General features: G+C 39.5%; 1 protein-coding gene across 3 annotated transcripts in view; it reads right to left on the bottom strand.

Annotated features, from left to right (window-relative positions):
• The window catches only part of AMPH (amphiphysin), a 163792-nt gene that overhangs the window by 38511 nt on the left and 98580 nt on the right, over positions 1-26701 (bottom strand). For all 3 annotated transcript variants that reach the window (XM_067550403.1, XM_067550404.1, XM_067550405.1), the window contains exons 6-12: positions 19371-19478; positions 18381-18466; positions 17878-17953; positions 15628-15710; positions 12405-12546; positions 9294-9422; positions 4031-4138 (exon numbers count right to left, since the gene is read on the bottom strand). In XM_067550403.1, the coding sequence (XP_067406504.1) occupies positions 4031-4138; positions 9294-9422; positions 12405-12546; positions 15628-15710; positions 17878-17953; positions 18381-18466; positions 19371-19478 (732 nt within the window). The remainder of the gene's footprint in view (positions 1-4030; positions 4139-9293; positions 9423-12404; positions 12547-15627; positions 15711-17877; positions 17954-18380; positions 18467-19370; positions 19479-26701) is intronic.

The raw sequence follows: 26701 nt of genomic DNA, 5'->3' as shown, positions 1-26701 counted from the left end.
TTCCACTCACTGGGGGGGGGGGGGGGTCTTGTCACAAACCCTGTGTAAGGTAGGGAAGTATTATTTTATTTTACAGATGGGGAAACAAAAACAGAAAGATTGTGACTTGACCAATGCCATAGAGAGAATTAGTAACAGAACCAGGATTAGAATTCAGAAGTCCCTTGCTCCGCACACTGAATTTCTACACCTCTGAATCTATTACGATATCCCTCCTTATGGCCAGAGATCATAGAAGTTAATGGCTTATCAGAAGAAGGGCCAGCTCAGCTGCATGGCACATCTAGGCAGTAACTTATAGTGATTTTAGTAATATCAGAGGCAGGATGGATGTCTCTGCCTCCCAGAGCTACTAAATGATCAAGATTCTTTTAAAAAAATCAGGAGACATGTGGCCATGCTTTGCACAGACCTCTAAGAATAATCTTGTGTGGCTGTTGTGGGGACCCAGGAAGAACCTATGGCTTTAGGTGAACTCAATGACAAACTTTAAACTCTCACAAATGGTTTGCACTGGTTTATATTCAGAAAGTTCTCACCATAAGTAAAAGGACCAGAGATGGACGGACAAATAGATGGATAAAGAAAGCTAAGGTTAGTCCCAACATTAATATTCCCCACCTCGGAAGGGTCTTCACTAGTCTCAAAGGGTGGCTGGGACACTTTACAACAGATAAAATACACTCCACCTAGACCAAAACTCATGCTACAAACACAAGTACCAAAAAAATTTAAAAACAGTTTAGAGAACTGATATTTAATATTTGCCTTTGTGGATGGAGCAGAATGCTTTGGCTTCCTGTCTTGCTAAATGCCTGCACTCTAAATTTTATGAAGGCCTCAAGCAAGTTTGCTGCTTGGGTAATGAACCACTTCAAGTTTTCATGACTACTTTTCATAAACCCCTTTTCATAAACCAAAATAATTATATCAGGACCCAGATTTACTGTGGATGAACAACAACATCCAGTTCTCAATTGGTTTAATCCCAGATAAATATTTCTTTTATGGACATATCCCAATTTATATTTATCTACATGCATCTTAAAAGTCTATTAGCTAAATGTCAGTACTTTCCAGAATAATTATGGGCCCAATTCTGCAACCTATGCTCATGGAAATGGTCATACTTATTCACACTAAAAGTCACATTGACTTAATGGTACTACATATATGAATGAGAAATAATTGTAAAGTCGAAGTTGGAGGGTTGGGTCCCATGTTAGTGGTTGACATTAGTACTACAATTCGGGAGCTGCTAGTATTTCCATTAGAAACCATTTTGAGTTGTGGCTTTTTTGTTAGTTATAATAGTGATGTTTGGGAAAAATTCTTTGCATCCCTTTATCTCTCCCCCACTCCCCTCCCCAGTGTAATGATCTGTCCCAATTCTTAAAACTCCATGGTGTTAAGGCAACACAGTTCTGGCATGTCAGCAAAACTATTTTTCCCCGTATTCTAGTGTTTTAAAAAAAACACAAAACAAATTAAATTCCACAGTGCTGGTCTCTCTTAGGCTGATGGAAATGTCTCTAAACACATTCAAATAGCATAAACTTGACTGTTAAAATGCAAAATACCAACAGCCAAAAGAATTTAAAGTAACATTAATCCTAAGGGATATTACCTCATTCTCATACAGGTGGCACCCGGGAAAAAGGTGGATTTAAGGGGTGAGATGTTAAAATCAGGCCCTTGTGGGTGGCATGGAGATCTGACAGCGGAGAGTTGGGGCAGGGTTGTGTGTTCTGGGAGGCAGGATAGCAGCAGGACTCTGATGAAGGTCAGAATGTTTCTCTGGGTGGGCTTGGTAGCTGGGTGTGATTGAGACTAGGTGCTTGTGTGGTATATGTGTATTAATTACAGGGGAGAGAAGGGGCAGAACACAGAGGGTAGTCTGGACTGTGAGAGTGTTCAAAAGTGGAGAAGTTACTGCTGGAAGACTGGGGAGGTCAGAAGGAGAATAGTCCCAGGCAGTTGTGAAACGAGAGTTACAGAGGTGGAAAGGAGGTCAGAGCGGACGAGGGCATTTTTCAGGGTCTGTTTGCAGTTGAAGGAGTGTGGTAGGAGAATTAAATAGCAGATAGGGAAGTCATATCAGACATTTGGGAACCACTGTACAGACAACTATGCCTATCTTCAGTACACTGACTCAGTGCAGTTTATAGAGAAAAAAAACCACACACACAGCAAGAACACCCAGTGGCCTAGCAGACAAGGGGCTGGAGTAAAACCAACACAAACTCAGAAAATGCACTTAACACTAATACTCCAAACTTAGCCCCCACTCACCCTCGCCTCCCCACCCCCACAGTATAACAGGATTCTCCACGCATTGAGATCACAGATTTCATCCTGACTAAACTTCCACAGCAAATGACCCAGCCCCCTCTAGTCAGACTAGTGGATTGTAATCCTCAAAGATATCTTCCCAGTGGGAGAGGCACAGCGCTATGTCTCACTCACACAAAAGATAATCCCTTTCTGCATGTTTATGGGGGCGAAAGTTTTTAGTGAATGTCTCCTATGCACCTAGTTGGGAATACGCAGACAATGTACATTTTCTCTGTTTATTGGTTCTCTATATTTCATATGGACAAATATTTCTATCCAATGCAAAATTAAAACCTACTCCAATTTGCACATTCTACTTTCAGCACTCACATGCTGTTTTATGAAAGGTTCATGTTATGTGTTTAATTCTTCCATTCCTCTAATCATGATCAGGATTATTAAATGAGGAGCTGAAAGGGCAGAGCTAACAGAGTCAAAGCTGGAATTTTCTGTCAACACAGAACACATAAATCTAAATCCAAAGAGTCTATTTTTTTTTTTACAGGGTGGGGAATAAATAACAAGTAGGATGTGACAAACTCCATGACAATTAAACATTCTGCTAAACACTAGGGAAACTGCAATGAAAAATTTGACTTGGGGTTTGAAAGAATTCATATTGTGATGTTTTTCTGTCCCCACATATATCAGTGGAAATCACCATAGATCTATTATATAACCAGGCATGCTCACCAAATAAATTAATTCACAGACAGAAAGATCAGTAGAGAACCTAGATTGTCTCAATCACCTGGTTTCTCGTCTTCTCTTCCACCACTGTTGAGCTCCTAAACAGTTGATTTAGACTCTATGTGCATTGCAGTTCAAATCAAGTCAGGACAGAACCACACTGAAACACGGTCCTTGCTAGCAGTGTGTTAACATGGTTTCTCTGCCTGCTGTACAAGAGATAGGTCCATGCTGGCCAGAGAATCTAGAATACTAGCAATAAGTGTATTTAGAAAGGATTCCATTAACATTGTTTAGTTCCAGTATAGACGGGCTTGAAATTGGAGCTTCACTAGGTCAAGCCAGCAGAAAGCCAGCAATTCCCATATTACACATAATTCTGCTGAGGGAAGCGACCTTCAGTCAACATGGCATAGATCGTTATGTAATACAGAACAATTCTTTCCTATAATATCTCACAGGAAATCATGGAAGACCATTTTATTTTATTTTGCTTACAGTTATAAAACAGATTTATGAAAAAGAAAGCCAATCAGGTCATATTCTGTACTTAGAACAAAGACTCCATCACACCAAAGTGGTAGCATGTTGACCCTATGAGACTGAGTGTCCTCTGAGGCACAGAAAGTCATAGCTGGATTTAAAAACAAAACAAAACAAACAAACCTGTCAGTAAACCAGGCTTGGGAAGGTTACAACGTTTTTTCTGAGTTATTCCATGGCTTGAGAAAAAGGTTCAATGCCACAGTCAAAGCCATCAGATACAGGTGGCTGCTCTCCTTGACTATCATCTCACATTAGCCTGACACTTCTCTCTCCTCCCCTACCTCATCATCAGGTTCTACTGGCATTGCTGAAATAGGAAGATGGATGGCTAACAAGAGCTACGAGAGATTAAGTGTTTCAGAAATTGTAAATCCATCATTCATTAATTCATGAGGCAGATCTTTGTTACCAAATTCAGCATGCTCTATTCCTGCTTACCATGCCCCTAGCAAAGAAATACCTGAGACATGGGTGATTGGGTTATTCCTGTTGATACCACTTCTGGCTTGAAAGGGTCAAAGTCCAGATCTAGCAAACATTCCTCTTTCTTAGCTTCAGGAGCTTCATTCTGTTAGAGGAGAGATGATCACTTTAAACTCATACAGAAACCACACCATAAGCAAAATATGAAGGTTTCTCATGTACCTGCAACCAGAGGGAAAAACATTCTCTAAAGACTTAACTGAATTCTATGGAGAATTCTCTGTTCATGTTTACCAGACATAATAAAGCTGTAGGGTAAGAATTTTTTTTTGAAAACCCAAGGGAAAACCCCAACCATAATGCTCAACTGTTTGTGAAAAGTTAACATAAAAGGGCAACAAATATGCGTGAATCCAATTTCACTCTAATAAATGTCTAACGCCAAACAGTAGAGTCCCACTTAAATCTTGCTACACTGACCTGTCCAAAAGTCAGCATTAACTACAGTATAACGTTTATTTGCTGTTTATGAATTATCAAGTAAGGGCCTGATCCAAGCTCACTGAAGTCAAAACAATATCTTTATTGACTCATTGGGCTTTGAATCAGGCCCTATGTGAACAAACATGAAAGAATAATTAGAATGCTGCATCACAAAATGCTACTTTTCACAAATGTAATTTACAACTCAGATTTAGTTATTTCCAATCGTTGTCTAGTAAAGTATCTTTAGTTCTTGCAAGGAGGCCTCACTAGAGCATTTGGTTATTAAATTTTGGCAGAAGAGAGAAGAGATGAACTACTGGTTTTTTACATACAAATGTGGAGTATGCAGGTTACTGAAGTATTAGTTTGTGAGTCTGTCCCATATTATTTTTAAAGGAATTCAGATTAGAGACCCCACAATGGTGAATAATAAAATAATACACACAAACGCCTCTCTGCTGGTGAGTAGTCTAAACAGATAGGTCCAGAGTTTTAAAATGATTAAGTGTGAAAGCACTGTAAATGAGCTCTACTACTGGGAAATGGCAGATTCAAATGTGTCTAATTAGATAATTTCTCATGAAAAAAGCTGATTTGGATGCGTGAGCATGGTAAATGTCCATGCAAATTAGGTGCGTAAATGATCTGAAAAATCAGGCTCAGAATATTTACTGTGAATTTATACACTTCACTTTAAAGCTGTATATAAATAGAATTTATAAACTCATATTCAGTGCAAGGAATTACATGGCTAAAAAAAATCTCTCTGATGTTGATTTTCAGATGAACTGGCTTACAGTTGTACATGGAGGAGTTCCAATTAGATTTGAGCATAATCCTATGTCACACGGATATATTGAAAATACAGCATATAACATGACTCAGGTAATTAACACCCATCCCCCCCCCTCCCACACACACACTAGAATTATATCCATTGTTAAGATTTATCAAATGAACTTGTCAGCAAGGTTTAGATTTTATTACACTATGATCTTGAGGCACTAGCACTCATATAGTTATACAGCTTCATGAAATAACCTAGAGCATTAACCAGAATGTAATCAGAAACAGATTAAGTACAGATCATTTAATTATCTTTTATTGAGATTTGGGAAGGAAGCTGTTATTTATGAGAACTGAAACAAACGAGTGGGAGTCTCATTTAGTCCCTGCAAAGTGACAAGGTGAAGTATCTGTTGTGATAGGATACTGACTGTTAGAAGTGATTATTATGACATCAGCTACCATTAGGCCAAAATGAAAAAGCATCTCAGAAAAATGATATAGTTTAAATTTAGTTACTGAATTATATAAAAACTTAGGAAAGCAGAAAATCTTAGGAAAACCTCTCATAAAGATGTGAAACATAGAGAAACGTCTAACAAATTATTCTCTATATTGCAGATTAATGTCTGCAGAACAGGATGAATCATGAATGAACAATGGAATGATCTACCGCCAAGAAGACTTGAACTAGGTGTGTGTGGCAAAGGCACAATTGTGCCTGTCTAAGCACAAGTGTGCAAGGGAGAAGGAAGATGCAAGAAATGTAGGCACCCATGCTAGGGTGCCACCCTCTCAGTACAAAGACTATGTAAGGCCACTGTCAGCACTAGCCTGTCCAAAATAGATAGAAAGGGGTGGGGAGGGACAGGACCATTGCTTTGCTCCCTCACCAGGAAGAGTCAGTGGAACTAGCTAGGTGCAATGGGGAGCGCATGATATACCTACCCTCTTCAAGCCTGACTCAGCAGCCATGCTCCCCGACCCTCACTGGGGCTCTGGGAGGCATTATATGTGAGATTTTCCAAAATGCTCAGCACTGGCCTCCCGCTGCTCCCACTGAAACAAGTAAGAGTTTTCCCACTGACTGTTAGGCTGTTGAAAATCCCACCTCACACCTGCCTCATCTCTCTAACTAATGTGTTTGGCACCCAGAAACTACAGTGATGGGAATAAGCATGGGAACAGCTCATAATCATTTTATATTTTGTTTATCCCGCCGTTCAAATCCTGAAAATAAAGGCATAATGTAAACAGTGAGCAGTATTATTATGCGAGTATTGCAGTGACACCTAAAATCCCTACATTGTGTCAAATACCTTCAGTATCCCACCCTAACACTGAAAAGAGAGGTGTGAGACCAGGGAAGAAAACACAATTCTAAATAATCACCTTCCTCTGGTCTCCCAAGGTGTCAGTCTTCTCTCTGTCTGTCTTTCAGTCAATGGGACTCGCATGCTTTCCTGAAAAGGGACGGACATAAGCATGTCCTCATCTACTTTCCTGAATCAGAGCCCTACATTTTAAACTCTGTCAGGAAGGACTTACTTTATTTTTATGTCTTGTACAGCACCAAGCACGCTGTTGGTGCTTAATAAACAATCAGCCAATAGCAAACTATGACCAGACATAGTAATGGGTTTTTTTTTTCTTGTGCTGTAGGGGAAAGGAGGAGTAGGAGAAGGAGGGCTTTTAACTGTTGAAAATCCTTTTTGAAATGTACAACCAGTGCAGCATGGCACCACTCATCAACTTGTAGCTTTGGTGAAATCTTGATGATTTCAGTAAAAATGCCACTGAAAGATTTAATAATCATTTTAAAGCTCCGCACCATTAGAGGGCTCTGTAGGTTTGAAGGCATTCCGACCACTCAGGACTGCACTGCCAAACCAACTGGAGTAATACAATACTGCATTTGTAATATATAATCTAAAAGTATATGAGAGGAGAGTATGCTTTCTACTATTTTCATTCATTCATTATATTTTCAGTAATTACTTCCCTTATAAAAACATACAAAATGCGATAACACCAGTAGTAAAAATATAGGTTTATCCCAAGTTCTTAGTTACATTAGAGACCCTTTACACCCATCTGGCAGCGTAAGTGGGCCTTGAAGGTGGTGAAAATGTGATTAACCTTCATTCAAGACCATTAGATCTTAGTGTAAATGAAAATCAGGCCCATAGCTATCTATCTAGACAGACAGACAGACAAAAATTAGACATAATATTTAATACAGGGGACAATATTCAGACACAGGTTACACTGGCACCTACTGCATAATCCAGGACTCATGTTCTCCCATAGTGGCAAGTCCACATGAACTCAGAATGCTGTGGTGCAAGGCACCTGAAACACTCACTCTGTCAGGGGCTCCACAATCTACCTACAAAGGCCTCCCAATTAGTGTTTTTGACCCAGGAGGGCGGCATGTTGGCCAAAGCATGCATTGTTTCAATACATTCCTCTGCCAGCAGGGACCCCTTAGGGCACTGAGTCTGCGGGTTTGTGTACACTACAAGCGCTACAGTGGCATAGCTGCCATGCTGAAACTGTGCTGCTGTAGCACTGTAGTGTAGATACATACTACAGCAATGAAAAGGGCTTTTCCGTCACTGTAGTAAATCCACTGCTTCCAGAGGTGGTAGCTAGGTCAATGGAAAAATTCTTCCATCAACCTAGTTGCATCTGCAGTGGGGTTCGGTCAACACGTCACACAGGAGATGAAATTTTTCACAACCCCGAGTGATGTAGCTAGGTCGACTTAAGTTTAAGGTGTTGGCCAGATCTAAATCGATGGTATCTTCATCAGGGTAGAATTCTTGGGAAACATAGCATTGCGTTTTTTTCAAGAAAATCTACACATTACTTGAACTGAGTCTGGAATCTAATTCTGTTTTTCTTAATTTTGTTTACAGCCTCTTGGTCTTATCATATAAATTCCGATGAAAACATTAACTCCACCACATTAATTCAGACTTTTAATATTTGTAAACACATACCACATTAATTCAGGCATAGGCTCAGATTAAGGTGACCAGATTTCCCGATTTTATAGGGACAGTCCCAATATTTGGGGCTTTTTTCTTATATAGGAGCCCTATTACCCCCCCACTCTCTATCCCGATTTTTCACACTTGCTACCTGTTCATCCTAGCTCAGATTTCATACTTGCATGTAATCAATTATCCTGATAGCTCACAATCATTAAGTGACCATTTGTACCTACAATTATCATGGCTGTGCCTGTGATCATAGTAACTAAATGAAATTGATACATGCACATTTTGCACAACTGATTTTTTTTATAAATGTTTGAACTGACACTATTTTTTATTTCATTTTAGAATATAATTAGACTAAGAAACCAAGTTATCTTGTCCAGTGCACTGTTGTGTAATTAATGTTCACACAGGTCAAAACCAGAGAGGTACCTGGATTCAGATGGAGATGCTTTGCATGAATACATGCAAATATATATATTTTGCTTTCACTACACACAATCATGGAGAAAATCTGCACAAAAACATAACTGAAATCACAGTTTCATTCCTCCCTCCCCCGCCCTGCCACATTCCCCAGGCAGAATCAGGAGCAACTAAGATTTTTTTCCCCCCTCATAATTTTGTGGGAAGACCATAAATCAGGCCAGGATTGCTCAAAAGTGGATTTTGGGATGTTTGGGAGCATTGGGCTTTAAAAACAAACTCGGCTGAATTTTGAACATTTAATGAAACCTGAAATCAGATGTGTGTCAAGTGTAGTTGCAAACATTTCACAGGCCTTTTAATTGGAGCCATTCTCCACAAATCATCTCTCTTCATTTTTCAATATGTCACCACTGCTAATCCTCTTGAGAATGAATAATATGTATAACTCATTCAACAATACTATAAAAGATAAGAGTTGCATGCCCTCTGCACTCAGAACCCCAACTGAGATTAATAGTAACTCCCCACTTGGAAAACTGAAAGGTTTGCGAGATCAGACTCTTATTGTAGCAACCCATCATCTCTAAGACTGACCTGTGAAGGAGTCGTCACACTGATTTCTGGTACAAAGTTGTCATCAAAGAAGCTGATGATATTCTCCTGCTGCAGCTCCTGTGTGGGTGTGAGTTTAGGCAGTGGTGGGACAGGAGGTCCTTTCCTCAACTAGATAAAGAGCAAAAATGTCATGAAGTAAAAACTTAAAACAGATATAACAGAATGAATTTAGGTTTTAAGCAGGGCTACAATAAAGGGTTCATATTTGGGGGTTAGATTCTGATCTCAGTTGCCCCTGTGCAAATCTGGAGTAACTCCACTGATCTCAGCAACTCCACTGATGTAATTCAGATCAGAATCTTACCATCAGACTGTTCAAAATCACCAGGTTTGAGGGAGGAAAACATTTAAAAAAATAAATTCCTCAGGTCTACAGAGACTCAATTTTAAAGGATTTAAATGAAAACATTTCTTGGCTGAAGATTTAAACTATTAGGGTAATATGCTGGAAGACACTTCATCTGCAACACACTAGCAGTATTGCACAAACTTAACTCTATCATTCCTTGTTTTCTTAATTTCTTCAGTTTATCTGATGTAATTCTTCTGACTTACGTTCACCCATTATTTAAGATTAGTAATGTTAAGTAGCTGGCAGCACTGGGAAATAGTGTTCTTTATCCCTAAAACTAAGGGAATGTCTACATTGCCCTGGAGTTTGGACTATGAAGGTGTGAATAGCAGTGCGTACCAAAGTGCTGCATTGTAACTCCGTGTGGATGCTGAGGGCACAAACTATAATGTTCCTACTTCACATTAATGTATTGCGAAATGGAAACTTTTAATGCTCAGTCCTAGGCACTCTACTGAACAAAAGGTGCCAATCATCTGCATCAATTACCTTTTTCTTGACTGTGGATTCTAATCCAAGAGAAAATATGTAAGATTGGCCAACTTTCTTTATTTAAAACTACAAGCAATCAATCCAGACTGAAATCAATTAAAGGCCAGCGATTTAGTCTGAAGTAGCCTAGTTCCCAATTGATAGGGTAGGTACAATACTGTATACATTACTGTTTAAGAGGAAACTTGAGTGCCTACAGAAATATGTTTCCTTGTGCTATTGTTTTCTAGTTTGACATAAACTGCATAACCCGGGCTTCCTCCTGCAACAGGATTTATTTAATTTTGCAGTTACAAAAGTAATTTGCTGTAGTGACATGCTTCAATGTGGAATAATCTACTGGTAAATAAATATTTTAGAATTTTCAGTTTTCCAGGGAAGACATCCAGTATATTGTCTGGGATAGAGTATCTCTCTGCAAAAGTAACAATTTTTTTAAAAAGTAATTTTTTTACACATAATTAATTTTAGGGGGGGGGTAACAAATCTCAGATGCAGCCATCAAAGTCTTGTGTTCTTGAAATCCTCAAATACAAAGGTCTGACAAATGGCAAGTCTTTTAGGATAAGTTTTTAAGCTTTGTCTTTTTGGGTCCTGGTCCAAAGCCTAGTGAAGTCAATGGGAATCTTTTGGTTGACTTTGCTGGGCTGTGCCTCAGGTCTGTAGTGTAGAATCCCATCAAAGACAGGGAAACAAAAACAAAAATAGAAGGAGGCTTAAAAAGGAGAAAGTGTTATTTCAGGCTAGCAGGGAAACTTCAGACTCAGTAAAAGTTGGCGGGGCATCACATTGTATTAAGCATTTGAGGATAGAGGGGAGGGATAGTATAGCATACTGTTTCCCCTCAGCATCCCATTAGATCATGAAGTTTAACTATCAACATAGCATTAACTGAACCAAACAGTTTTGACTTAATTGACACCAGGAAATATTTTTCAAAATGCCATTGAGCCGTGTGGCTGAAATGAGAAAGTATGCAACATTTCTTAAAATCTGGTAATATTTGTCCTTTTTTTTTGCCCTGATCGACTAAAGCATTTGAAGTACATGTGCAACTTGAAGTATTTGTATAGTCCCATTAACTACCCACATTCTTAAGTACTTTGCTGGATAGAGGCTTTTGTGATGACGCACCCGTGAATTCTGGGATTATAACTGCGATAAACAGCATCAAGCAGAGATGGTAGAAAAGGTAACGTTCCATGCAGGGTCTACAGTCAGGAACTAACAGAGTCTAAGGACATCTACCATGCAGTAGGTCTGTACAGCACTGTTTCCTGCACTGAGGAGAATCGAGTAGTAGACAGCACTGCACTTTTCCAGCTATAACAAAGATGCTGTGATGACACATTTCGTACAACGTGACACAGAAAAAGTCACAAAATAAAACAAATCAAATCACATTTACTCTTTATGAAAGCAAATTATAATCCTTCTGATATCAAAAGGATAAAAATAATCATGGTAAATCCATACCTTGGACTAATGCCTAATATAATATACATGCCTGTGATAATGTAAAAATCAGCCATATAAATCTTGGGCAGATCCTCAGGTGATGTAAATCAATGCATCTCCAGTGAAGTCAATAGGGCATCACTAAATTACATCAGCTGAAGAGCTGGCCCTTCAGTGTTGCAAGTAGACTGTGAGTATAGAGGCAAGCAGTGTGCGTACCCTTCAGAGACAAATAATGTCATGAAAATGTACAAAACACTGTGTGGTGGTCACTCTTGGTTAATGTTGACTTTTTAATGGCAATGCTGTGCATAAATAGTCAATAATAGACAAAATGTAATCTACAGTTCTATTTTTGTATTAATACACAAACATTTTTCAAGTTTTTCATATGATAATTTATGTGCTGAATAGATCTAATTCCCATGAAAAATCCTGAATATGCATCATCTTAAAGGGCCTAGACATAATTATCTCAATCAGCATCACTTTCTATTTTCAATCCGTTCCCCCGCGGCCTCTTATTAAGATCAGTTTCAACCAGCACCTGCAACACAGGAAGGAGCAGCTGGGGCACGTAGTGGTGTCATAGCCCTTCCTGACAAAGCAGTATTAGTGCAGCTCACAACCACTTCTCATTTTAATTTAGAAATCACTTCTCCTGAATTGCAGCACTCACCACCCAAATTTAAATCTCACCAGTTTTATCTGCTGTGGAATCTGCCACAAAAGCTCAGCTACACCACACTATGTAACAAGTTCACTCCCCAAGTTAGTTTTATTCCTACCTGTGAAGGTGATTTAGGCCGAGCTGGTGCAGGAGATGAAACAGGTGCCAGTGTATGATTGGGACTAGATGAAGGACTAGGTAGGGGAGAGGCCTCGTCCGGCGGTGATGGTGTTTTCGCAATGCGGAGTGGACCTGAATCGCTGGATGAACACAAAGCAACAAATGCTGAATATATCATGAGGCTTTCACTGACTCCCATGAATTGTATTTCTGAATCCTTTGAGAAATGTAGGTTTCTGACTCTGTAGCCTCTAACAATGATATTTTTGACACAATAGTTGAAATATATCCCTGATGTAACACCACTGACTTCAACGGAGCTATACATCAGGAATGTATTTGGCCCTTTATGTAATAAAGAGCTAAAACAGTGGTTAAATTCAAACTATCAGTGCTATAGTGCCAAAGGAAATCCTTATTTTCTAGAGATTCTGTTTTCTAGAACATCTACTGTTCTTGTTCTCATGCCTATATCTTGAAAAAATAGAGTACTTACATTTCAGAAGATTCTGTATTTGAAATGATTTCTCATGTAAGTTTGAAAGTATCATAAAATATGAATGACAATTATTGTCTTCATTAGCCAATTTACTTTACACAGCTCACAATCTAAAAAGGCTCCAGTGACATATAATTCCAGTTCAAGGAACAATAATAAATTATAGTAATAAAAACAACACCTAAAAGAAGAAATTTCATCAGAAACCAAAAAATACTACTAATTATAAGGCCACATTCTCAGCTGGTGTAAATCAGCATAGCTCAGTTGATTTCGTCAGTGCTATGCCAATTTACACCAAGTGGTCTGGCTGAGGGACAATTCACTATCTAAAAATTTCTAAAGTCTAATGTTGAAGAAAAGAGATTTTTCCTTCTATAATTAATGAGCCTATATTCTACAGCATTCTATGAGCACAGTATTCAATAAAAGGAGAACTGGCCCTATGTATCTTTAGGGAGAAGTGAAGCATTACATGATTGAGGAAATCAGCCACAATCATGTTCTTAACAGTAAAGCAAAGCAAATTTATTCTTTGGCAAGAATATATTTTAGTTCACACTCACCACCTCTTTCTGTGGAAATATTTAAAAAAAAAAAAAAGGAATATGCAGTTATTAACAAGCTCCTTCCTATCTATTTTATTTCCTTTCAACACAGCACATGCAATGACTTGCACATTTTAAATTTTGTTTTTTGTTTTGTTTTCCTTCTTCCATCCTCTGAAGAAAAGTTCAAACTTCATTACTTCATTTACTTCTGATGCAATAAAAAATAGCAACAACTGTCTTATCCTGGAATGACCCTTTCCTGAATTCCTGACCAAGATTTTGGAACACCAGCAAAGACCACTCTCAAAGAATCCATCCAGGGTTTGACACAAGATCTAGTGCATGTTGGGACATAAGATATTTCAGAGTGTTCACTATAGTTAATTTTATGCAGGCTTTTGGCAAAACAGCTAAACTCAAGTAAAGCTGTTGGTTCTTCATCTTAATGCTGAATCTTAGCATAATAATGAAAAGTTTCCTAAGGGTCTGGCCCTGACATTCTTGTGGGTATCAGTGTGTTGCCACCTCTAATTATTTTATGACAGTTCTTGTAAAGGTTGATGTTTTACTGGCTCCTGAAAGCATGTGAGTTAGATGAGAATCTCAGACTTCATTAGTTCAGTTTCTAACCATCATGGTTGTTGAGAAAAACCTGAGAATACGGCCCCATAACATGGGTTATGATAGTATTCACACAACAACATCATGTAGTGATACAAACAAACAAACAATTTGTGTGTCATACCTGAAGGTCAAAAATACAAGATTTTTAAAATTAAAATTAAAATAAATTATAAAAAAGGCCATATTGTATTAACCAATGATTACTACTTTGCAGGAGATGCCACCACTCTCTCTGTCATTTCTGGCAAGTGTAACTTGGCAGAGGAGGGGCAGGGGAAGTACATGTGTGTTTGTGGGGACACAGCAGGCCAAAATACAGGTGCATATTAATGCCAGTTAAAAAGTATTTTGATGGAAAATTCTTAATGGTTTCCTGTAAAATCAAAGTTTCTGCAAATGCATCATGGGAGATGTAGTCCAAACAGGGGAGTTTATAGGGAAGAATGGGGACATAAGGCATTTGAACTAAAACTCCCATGAAGCATTGTGGCAGCTCACATAGATGCTTATTGATATCAAACCAACCCAAAATGAAATGTTTGGATAATTCTGAATAGACATTTTTTCTGAACTTTGCATTCTGTGAAAAGTTCTAATATTTCAAGTTTTCCTTCTGATTTGGAATGAAACCAAATGTTGAAATATTGGAATCTCCTTTGGGACAGAAATTCTGCTTTTTGATCCACTCTAATTAATGCTAATGTGACTGTGTTTCAGGGACAAGTTAGCATATAGGTCAGAAGTCAGTTCCACGATTGCTTAGGAAAAGAATGGTGGTTAGAAATGAAGGAATTATGTATTCTAGCTCTCTAAAACTTCAATTATTTTCTATAGATAAAGTACTATTATTTTACACTGCGTGCCTTTTCATCCCATCATTATTATACAGCTGAAAGCAGAAAATCCATTTCTGTCTATGCTAGGCAGAGAGGCAGCAGATCATGCTGTGTGCAAAGAAAATGTCAGGCGATAAACGATCAGTATCACCAACCTGACATGTTCTACAATCATGAGATAAGCTCCCAAAAAGCAGGAGATTGGCTTAGAAATCAATTTTTTTTTAAATAATAATTTTGGGATTCTTTTAATTTGCCTTTCAGTTTTTGAACCTTTATGGGGCCGTATTCTCAGGTTTTTCTCAACAACCATGATGGTTAGTAACTGAACTAATGAAGTCTGAGATTCTCACCTAACTCACATGCTTTCAGGAGCCAGTAAAACATCAACCTTTACAAGAACTGTCATAAAATAATTAGAGGTGGCAACACACTGATACCCACAAGAATGTCAGGGTCAGACCCTTAGCTGCTGTATGTTGGTGTAATTTGCTTCAATGGAGTGACACTGAATTACACCAACTGAGAATCTGGTCCTAGCTGTAAAACTAAGGGCCTAATTCAAAATATTTATTCATACTGTGTAGACCATATTCACCCAAGTCATTCCTTTTACTTCATAAATGAATGTACATAGGTGAAGACATTGAAGATGGCTTGACTATTTTGAAAAGGTGAAAGCTCATGGTAATTTAATAAACAATTTATTACCTGGGTGCTCCTTGGATGGTAAAAGCCTTGTCAGCATGCTGATCTCCCAATTTGGTCATCACCTCATACAGTTTGTGGCATAGCTGAGAAGAAAAACATTTGCCTATTAAATGTGACTTTAGGTTAAAGGTTGCAGCATTAGCTAAAAATGCAGATGGCAAGCCTAGTTTAGAAATGCTGTCTTCCCTAAAACAATATAGACCTTTTCAGATATAACATAGTGCCATGTTCGTTTAAGACCTGATTCAAAGCCTACTGAAGTTGTGACAATTTGGGCAATCTATGTACAATTTATTCATTCTGTTTGAGATTATGAATTCCATATGTATCTCTAATCCTCAACGTGCAGTAAATGAGCCATGAGCTGTCAAGGACACTCTTGCATATTGCACACCCTATCTGGAAGAAGCTACAGAACAAACAAAATAAGTTGTTAAGGTGAATGGCTCCCATTCAAATGGGAATACCGTGTGACAATGGGTTGTCTGAAGCCTAGGAAAACAAGTTTTCTTCAACTTTTCTGGGGGGGTACCTTGGTTTAAGGAATGGAATTTCCCCAGAAGCAGGACAAAGAACCAAGTTGCTAGCACTAGCTTTTAGAAACACAGACTAAGACTATGGCTACACTACAGAACTTGCAGTACACATTTATTACAAAATCGTAACAAAGACTGGACAGTGTTTTGCTCATTCTGAAAAGATGAAACTCAGTAATACCGCTGTAGCCCTGATAGTGCAGATGCTCTAAGGCAACGGAAGAGACCCCTCCTGTTGAGTTAATTACTATTGCCCCTGGGAGCAAAGGTAGCTATGTCAGCAGGAGAAGTTCTCCCATCAATGTAGTACTTATCCACACTGGCGCTTGGGTGGGTGTAACTTACGTCACTCAGGGGGTGGCTAATTCACACCCCTCAGTGACAAAACGTATACCAACGTAAGTGGTAGTGTGTACATAGCTTGAGTGTGTCAGGGAGACAAAGGAAGCTTAGGGCAGGAGAGAGGAACAAATGGACAGACTTTTAGAGGGAGGGGGGACTTTTTGACTACAAGACCAGCCAGGGAAGAAGGAAGCTGGCTGCAGGAAAGAGAGAGAGACTCCATGTCTCAGCAATTAATTGACATTTGTAAAGTGCAATGGGGGTTTCTTAGATGAAAAAGAGGCCCATTTTATGGCATATTTTGGTTTGTGTGGAGAACTCCTGCAAGGGGCCAGTCTTAAATTAACTTTATTAACAATAATAAAAACAGTACACAAACACATCCTGTAACTTGTATCTGAAGAAAAACTGTAAGAGAGAATGCTGTAAATTATTCCAATACCTGAGCCCCTTTCAGTACCAAGCTCAATCCACAGGCTTGCCCTTAATCCACCCTGACATTCTAATTATATGAAGCAGGACCCACCTTGTACCAGTGTTGTAGAAGGGTGTGGGTTTTATCATTGTACACAACTGAAGTGCATACCTTTGGCATTCATATTCAATGGAACAGGCTTTTTTAATTTTTGGAATATGGTGGGATCGCCAACCTATAAGAGGACAGTGGTTGGGGATTTCAGGTGTGAGGCAGAGAGTCAAGGTTACTGTTGGACCCTTACCTAAAAACTTGGCGAGTTTCTAGCATTTTTCTTTTTCTTTTTAAACTCTCTCTTTTACACCTGGTCTGCACACAGTTTTTGTACCAGTTTAGTTATTTTTCAATTTAACTGATTTTTGTGTGTAGATAAGCTCTTAGACACTGATTTGGTGAAATATATTAGCATATACTCATAACAGTCTTACTGAAGCTACTGTGTTTGTTTGAGAATGATGGATATATTGATAAATTGCTGGCACTGTAGAAATTCAGAGTTAGATCTTGAAGGGGGGAAGCATCCACCAATGCCTCTTGCATTCCTGGAGCTGATGCAGTTTTAAAGTAATGCTGGCTTACACGCTCAGCAACCTTGCCACATTAATCATGTTTAAGACTACAGTGTGAGGAAAAAGAGACGGAGGACATTCTAAAAAGAGAGAAAGAGCATAATATTATACAATTGCAGTTGGATTTTAATCCAACAATGTAAGGGACATTGTTACTTTGGCATAGCGCAAAGAAGTGTAGTAGAAACTCATGTTAATACTACATTGTGACCAGGGATCAAGGTAGTAAGGACAACTTCTCAGATACATCACTGTAATATTTTCCACTGCTTCCAAATAAGACATTCATTTGTTGTATAACTCACACAACACATTCAGTTTTACTCACCAAAGCTATTTCCTTGTGAAACTTGGCTTCAAGGCTGGATATATTTTTGAAAGTGTTCACATAGAAGCCAACACGTCTGAGAGGATGACAGAGAGAAAGGAAAAAAGGAATAAAAAGGAGAGTGAAGAGAGAGGAGGAAAGATAATGAGCTGTTCATTTCTTTCAAACAACAAGCAACATTCTTAACTGTGTCCTGATAATTCTGAGGAAAGCAAACAATTGAATGGAATATTAAAGAAACAATTCCAAAACCCCCAAGTCAGGCAGTTCCAATTCATCAGCTCTCTCTCTCACTAGCTCTCCTCTTCTTAGATTGCCCCGTCCTTTATACCTCTAGGTGTTACCCCCTTTTAAATAACCAAAGGAGAGCAATGGTTCTGGCACTGGGGAGTTGGACCTATTTCATTTACTGGGGCCAGCCATTCTGTGACACTCAAGGGAGTTGGGAGACTGTTAGGTTCCTTCGAAAATTCTAGCCCACATGTGCAAGTTGTTTGGCTTACCTTGACCATAGAGATGGCAGCTCTTCTTGTAAATCAATATTAAAGTCTTCAAAAACTTTCTGTGCTTTTTGAAACTCTTCTTCTGCCTAGAACAAAGCAAAACATGTTGGCTTTTATTATCCAAACACAGTGAAACTGCACAAATCTGTTTTTCTATTAACCGAAAAGTGTCGTTCAAACTATGGCTCTTTAATATAGCTGTATAAAATTCAGTTGTTTCAATTTGCAAAGGTTACAGCAAACATTTTTGTCTAGTTTGCCTTGCCTAGGTTTGAATCCCATGCATTTCTGATTCCAAAGAATACAACCAAAACCAAAAGAAAAATTCACCTGTTTTTGTGTCAAAATGTGCAAAATCACAAGTTCCACACAGTTTTAATGCAAACAATAAACGGACTCGGTTTTACTGTATAGGTTTCAGGGCTTCACTAAACCTTTGGATGAACCTTTGCTGAGTTTTGCATTTGTAACAAAATTGAAAAACAGCCATTTTCCAAAGAACTCACATTATAATGTTGTTTTCTCACAGTTATACTCTTTTATTTATCTATTTACAGAGCAATAGACAATATTCTGAAGGATTTAATAATCCAGGGCAAGGTCCTGCAACCCTCATTCACGTAAGCAGATGTTGTTAAATCAATGGATTACACATGATTATGTGCTGTAGGACGAAGCCCCACACGGTGTTCTTTTATCCCATAAAAGTTATAACTGGTCCCTGTACAAAGGGCAAACACAAGAGCTATACACCCCTTAAATCCCAGTGCAATGTCCTAAAATAGGACTTAAATGGGACACAGTCCAGCAAGAAGCTGAGCACTCTGGCCCTGATCTAGCAGAGTGCATAACATGTTTAAATATCAGCAGGTGAGCAGTCCAATTTCTGGAATAAAAGAGAACAAACTTTGTGCTATCCCGCAGTGCAGCGGTAAATTTCACCCAAACCCAGGGTGTTTGCTGCCATTATTATTTAAAGACATATCCTACCTTAGTAATTCTGCTTTCATCTCTTCTTTTTGAACTCTGCAAGGCTTCCAAGTGATGTCTTGCACTGTCGTAGTCCACCAGTTTTCTGCTTCGCTTTGCAATGCGAGTCTGCAAAAAATTACCAATACAAAATTCAGGACTATTGCTACACATCCAAGCAATCTGAGATGGAACTTTTATTTCATTTGATTTAATTTGTCTTTGATTCTTTACCCACTCATTTGAAATCTAAACTTTATTTATCATAATATTGCACAGTAAAAAGCACATTTGATGAAAGAAACAATTTAGGTAACTTATTATTTTAATATGGAACCTATTTATTGTGTAGATGGTGCAGCCAGTGATGCAACAGCGAGTGACAAGCACCGGTCAATAAACCTGTCTTCCCTTGGGAAGTGCCCAAGTGTAGGGAAGTGGAAACCCCTGGGTGAAGGAAATATCCCCCGAAAAGCAGATGAACCAGTATCTTGTTGGCCAGTGGTAACCACATTATTGGGACCCGTCCATTCAGAAAAGGTGCAGTTGTGGACATGATAAGGTGGGTGCTTCCTTCAATTCAAAGTGTATTCCAGCTAGAAGCTACAGCAGACCTATACCATTTGTCTTGTCCTTTGTCTTGCCCCTGGAGTTCTATAGTCTCTGCTGAGAGAGAAGGAGAGGGGCCTTCCTTCTTTCTTTTGCCTATGCATAAATGTTGAAGGTCTCTGCTCAATGGTCGCTCGTCCTGGTGGGGAAGGACCCAGGCATCAGCAGCAACTGAGATGTTCAAGCAGGGATGGCCTGCTTGCCTCAATTCAGGGAAGGTCCTAGAAAAAGTGGGCTAAATAAGCTCCCTTCCAACTTTTTTTTTGTTCGCTCTAAATTTATCATTGCTTGTTGGTATGTTCATGCTATGTGAACCGGACTTGAACTGGAAGACCATGAACTTCGGAAAACAGCCATAATTGACAGAGAACTACAACAACTGGATGTTAATATTGCAATCCTCAGTGAGACAAGACTTTCAGAATCCACTGGATCACCAGATGAAGTAATCTGCCAGAAGTAAACTTCTGCTGGTCTGGGAAACCTAGGATGAACCAAGGATATACAGTGTTGGATTTGCTGTCAAGAAGTCTATCCTTAGTACATGTACCCCTCCAGTATGTATTAATGAGAGGATCATGCAGCAGGATGTGAATATGAACTCGGGAACCTTGACTTTTCTGTCCATCTACAAACCAATGCTTGACTACTCTAAACAGCAATAAAGATGAGTTTTACTCTCACCTGGAGCAAATCATCAAGAATGTCCCTGTAAGGAATAGATTCGTTGTTCTCGGTGATTTCAATGCCCATGTGGATAAGAACTGGGAGCACTGGGGACACATCATTAGCCAACATGGCACAGGTAGCCTTAATGAAAATGGCCAGTGTGTCCTTGAGCTTTGCCCCTCTTGTGAGCGGATAGTCTTGAATACCTATTTTGCTGGCGGCAGCAGCAGCAGCAAGGTCACATGGAGACACCCAACTCTGGACACTGGCATCAGCTTTGACCTCATCCTGATCCGTTGCAGAAACATTCACAATGTACTGCATGCTCAATCAATGTATAGCACTGCTTGCGACACTGACTATGCCCTTTGTCAGGGCCAAGCTCCAATTGCATCTTAAAAAGATCCATCATGCAAAGCTGAAAGACAAACTTCACCTCGACATCACTAACATGAAGGACTCTGACACTTGTGCAAAGTTTCAACATGCGCTTGAGCGTGTTTCTGAAAATGATCAACATGATGCTGCTGATTCTGACACCTTGTGGGACAATTTTAAGAATACGACAGTGGCTATTGCCAAGGATGTCTTTGGAACAACAAAGAGAAAACAACCTGACTAGTCCATAACATCTGAACTTCTGCAGCTCCCATGCATAGAAAAGAAAAAGCAAGCTCGCCTAAATTTACTTCAGCGAACTAAGTCCAGAACTCTTAAGTTCAAAGAGGCTAAGGCTGTAGTCCAGAAAGCCACTAGAGAATGTGATCAGAAGTACTGGCAAGATCCAGGCAAGACGATTCAGACCTGCTTTGAAAGAGGGGACCTTTGTGGTTCATATGATGTAATCAAAGGGGCACTTGGTCCAATTTGTAAAAAGACTGCAAATATGAAAGCGAAAGATTGTACCATCCTGACTGACAGACAAGAACAACTTGACTGATGGACTGAGCATTACAAAGAACTCTACTCAAAGAACCCTACTCTACTTTGATATTGCCTTGGCTTCCATTCCCCACCTTCCAACAATGCAGTAGCTGGACCAAATATCAACTCTTGAAGATGTAGAGAAAGCTATCAAAGAGATTGTGCCTGAGAAAGCAGCGGGCAGTGATCGGATACCTCCAGAGCTCCTAAAGGCAGGAGGGAGGATGCTTGCAAGTGACATCACGCACTTCTCTGCACCTGCTGAGAAGAAAGCCACATACCCAAAGATCTGAAAGATGCAAACAAAATTACTTTATACAAATATGCAGAGCAAACTGCAACAATTACTGAGGGATATCTCTGCTCAGCATGATCGGCAAGGTGCTTGGAAGAGTCCTGCGGAAATGACTCCAAGTCCTTGCTGAGAGAGTTTATTCTAAGAGCCAGTGCAGGTTCACAGCTGGATGTTCCATGACTGACATCCTTCACAATGAGCTTGTTGCAAGAAAAAAGTAAAAAACAACAGGTTCTTTGTAGCATTTGTTGACCTACAAAAGGCCTTCGACATGGTTAGCAGGAATGGCATATAAAAATTGGCTGTTGAAAACTGGCTGTGTGCAAAAAGTGCTCTCCCTATTTAAGGAGATCTATGAAGGAATGAAGGCAACTATCCATCATGAAAATGAAACATAGTCTGAGTTTAGCATTGATACCGGCATGAAGCAAAGCTGCATCTTATCACCTACTGGCTTTGGCATCTTCTTCTCTATTCTTCTTAAGTACACTTTCGGAAACTATCAATCTAGCATACTAACTGAATCAAGGACAGATGGCAGCTTGTTTAACATCAGGTGATTTCAGAGAAAAAGGCATGTCACCTGGCTCACTATTCAGAATCTGCTCTTCACAGATGACACTGCATTCATCTCTAAGTCACCTGATATATTGCAGATCATGATGAATAAGTTCTCTGATGCACGTATCAAGTTCGGCATGGTAATCAGTATTAAGAAAACAGTTGTCATGTCACAGGACACTAACATGCTACCTAAAGTCTACATCAGTAACAAAACTCTGGACAACATGGATCACTTCTGCTATATTGGCTCAACTTTAACCGGCTCACTTAGCCTTGATACAGAAGTTGATGCAAGAACAGCCTCCTCTGTCACCTTTGGAAAACAAGCTGCTAATCCTGAATACAAAAGTGTCCATTTATCAGGTTTGTGTCCTCAGTACTCTCCTTTACAGCTGGTCATGTACTCCAGGCAGGAGCAGAGATTGAACAGCTTCCACCTTCGCTGTCTCAGAAAAATCCTTGGGACCAATGGATCACTAACAATGAGATCCTTGAGAGAACCAGCCTACAGTCTATGCAGACTATGGTGGATGCTCACAGGCTTCACTGGCTGGGAAACATGGAGCGCATGCCTCAAGACTGTCTGTCAAAGGTTGTGCTTTATGGCCAACTCAAGAACTATCTGTGATGCAGAAGGCAGCCAAAGCTCCGATACAGCAACAAAGTCAAGCAGGGTCTCAAGAAATTCAGCATTCCCACTGATAACCGGGAGAGCCCTGCCCACAACCACTCAGTCTGGAGAAGCCAGGTCAAGGCTGGTGCAGTCATCATGGAGAAAGCCCAGGCTGAGGCCCGCAGGTGAGTCAGGAAATAAAGTGTGCTCCAACCTCCATCTGGCGAGTGGACTTGTAGCCACTGTGGAAAGGTCTGCCGCTCGCACATTGGGCTCGTCTCCCATACTACTGCCACACACCACGAACTGACTGATTCGTTGTGTTTCCTTTCATCTGCCAAGATGTTGCATGGCCATATCCATATCCCTATTTATTGAGAATTAAGGGCGTGACAAGAGATCTGCATGTGGAGAGCTTGCAGGACTGGGACCTCACATATCAATTTTATAATACATGTACAGACACATCTTTATTTCCAGCAGTGAATGGACTCATTAAGTTATAATGGTATCACAAATTAATCTTCCCTTTCAGATTACACAGTTTGTGAATTTAATTAGTAATATATATAACATTTTTAAGTTGGGAAAAATGCTGAAAAGACACTTCTCGGTATGACTTCTTTGAATATATAACTAATACATTTAATTATGACAATATATAATGGGAATTCCAACTAAGCTACTGTAGGTATCATAGAACCTCTCATATTGCTATTATGATAATGGCATAGACAGTACACTTATAAAGTTTGGGGATGATATCAAGCTGGGAGGGGTTGCAAGTGCTTTAGAGGATAGGATTAAAATTCAAAATGATCTGGACAAACTGGAGAAATGTCCTGAAGTAAATAGGATGAAATTCAATAAGGACAAATGCAAAGTACTCCACTTTGGAAGGAACAATAAGTTGCACACATACAATGGGAAATGACTGCCTAGGAAGGAGTAATGCAGAAAGGGATCTGGGGGTCATAGTGGATCACAAGCTAAATATGAGTCAACAGTGTAACACTGTTACAAAAAAAGCAAACATCATTCTGAGATGTATTAGCAGGAGTGTTGTAAGCAAGACACGAGACGTAATTCTTCCACTCCACTCCAGGCAGATTAGACCTCATCTGGAATATTGTGTCTAGTTCAGAGTGCCCCATTTCAGGAAAGATATGGACAAATTGGAGAAAGTCCAGAGGAGAGCAACAAAAATGACTAAAGTTCTAGAAAACATGACCTATAAAGGAAGATTGAAAAAATTGGGTTTATTTAGTCTGGAGAAGAGAAGACTGAGGTTGTCAAGATAACAGTTTTCAAGTACATAAAAAGTTGTTACAAGGAGAAGGGAGAAAAATTGTTCTCATTAATCTCTGAGGATAGGACAAGAAGCAATGGGCTTAAATTGCAGCAAGAGCGGTTGTCAGGGTAGTTAAGTACTGGAATAAATTGCCTAGGGAGGTTGTGGAATCTCCATCATTGGCGATTTTTAAGAGCAGGATAGACAAACACCCGTCAGGGATGGTCTAGATAATGCTTGGTCCAGTCATAAATGCAGGGGACTGGACTAGATGACCTCTCGAGGTCCCTTCTAGTCCTACGAGGCTATGATTCTATGCTAAAAGATGTCTTGGAAAATTGCTGACATTACAATTATGCATATTGTATATAAACTTCCTTTTGTATATTGTGGACCAGATCCTGGCTGCAGCCAAAGAGAACTCGGCAGAGCTCAGGAGCAGGACTTTACGTCACCCCTGAGCACCCATGACCCTAGGGTTGTCCTGGTGCTAACGTAGTCCCAGGTATTAATTATAACAGGGGCTGAATGTGCAACCCTTACTCACAGCTGAAGGTCATCCCTTCATAAGGAAGCTGTGGCCATGTCCCTTTTTCCCTGGTTGTTTTTCATATGTCAGCAGCCTGGGGAGTGCTGAAGAAGTCACTAAGCTGGCTCTGTGCCCCAGTACTACTGGAATCCTCTAGTGGCAGGCTAAAATGACTTCAGAGCAGCTTTGCACCAATGAGGAGGTGTAAAGTTGACCCAGCATATCAAAGGATCTGCCCCATGTCTCAAATGAGACTAAATAATCTTTCCAGTTATGGGTGGTGATTTTTGCAATATGGACACCTGTCTTATAGGAAGTCATGGAGACCACCTTTTCCTTTCAAATAGGCCACTGAACAGCCATCAGATGATTATTATTAGAGTCACTATCAGCAAAGGCCTGATTCAAACCAGCAGCACAGAAGCAAAATGACTAAATTCATCACAGGCATGACTGGCTGCACCTCAGTCAGTCACCCCACTGGTGAATTTGGCCCAGAAGGCTTGAGTTCCAATTACCAGTCTTTGAAACCATCCATCTGGATATGGCTTTTAAAATGGAATGTGTTAACATGGGCTGACTACAGCTTTGGTTGGTACCCATGAAGGCAATGTATCAGGAACATCTCAGAAGTATTCTGCAGTGATTGGGGATGTTGTTTGATTACAAAGATTGTTCCGAATGCCGTTAAATTCCCAGTTTCAATACATCTTGATATCCTTATCACCTCAGTAGCATTTTGTGGTGAAAATGAAGCTGATCCCAGCATATCTTGAAATATCAGAACACATATCTTTAGCATGTGCCACCCAGAGCTGCAGCCAACCCTGACTGGCTTTAACTGAGTCTTGTTTTAATGTGTAATTCAGCTGTCAATGCTACAAAAGGCTAACCTTAAATTTCAGTCAATCACAGCCTGTAGAAATTGAACATTTCTAACCTTTCGAACAAAGCTGGAATCTTTTTTTGATGCTTTGAAATAAGTATCCTAAGAGTGGCATCTAGCTGGCAACTAAAAGTGAGTCAGGATTGCTTTGAAAATGTACTGTATCATCCAGTTATAATATTCCCTTTCCTCATACTCTTGTTGTTTTCCTTCAAGTCCCAACTCTTCTTTAGTCATGTAATTATTTTTTACTTCTCCACTGCGCATTGTTGATCATCACAGCCATGCTCCAAGGCCCAAAACCAACAAGGTACTTAAGTCTATGATTAACTTTAAGCATGTGAATAGTCCCATTATTTTCAAACATTAAGCTTCATGCTTACGTGTTTTGCTCCATCTGGAGTTTACATTGAAATTTCAGAGAAATCAGGTGCATGGTACTTTGAAATTCTTACGAGGAAGACAGAATTAAAAGGGGATTGGGGAGTGCATGTTATGATTTGTACAATAGTAATCTCTACTGAGATTTATTACAAAGATTTTGTGATTGATCAAATCACAGAAACCATTTATTGCTTCAAATTGAACAAAGACAACAAGTGACTTTTAAACATCCAGAGGTGCATCTAACCAAGAAAAGAATCACGACAGAGCTCTTCTTATCCTAATAATTCTGCTGTAGAACTTTGGGCTCAAGTGCTTGATCCAGCACTTCTGAAGTCAGTGTTAGTTATGCCACTGACTTCAGTGGGAGCAGAAAAGTCCTATATAAAAAGTCTGATACACAAAGGGCAATTTAAGAAAATCAAGTTACTGCTTCTGCAGTATACTTAATTTTGTTCATTCAGGAAAATAGCATATACTATGAATGGAATTTGCTTACAGAATTAGATATTACATTCCACATGAGAACTGGCTTTCTGTATATTCTTTATTTCATTTCTCTCATGGCTGTAGTAATAATAATTGGTA

The sequence above is a fragment of the Emydura macquarii genome, unplaced genomic scaffold (genome assembly GCF_026122565.2).
Source record: "Emydura macquarii macquarii isolate MOO-44397 ecotype Brisbane River unplaced genomic scaffold, CSIRO-AGI_Emac_v2 contig_1263, whole genome shotgun sequence".
In the NCBI taxonomy this organism is placed as follows: Eukaryota; Metazoa; Chordata; order Testudines; family Chelidae; genus Emydura; species Emydura macquarii.
This window is presented reverse-complemented; position numbering and strand designations above follow the sequence as displayed.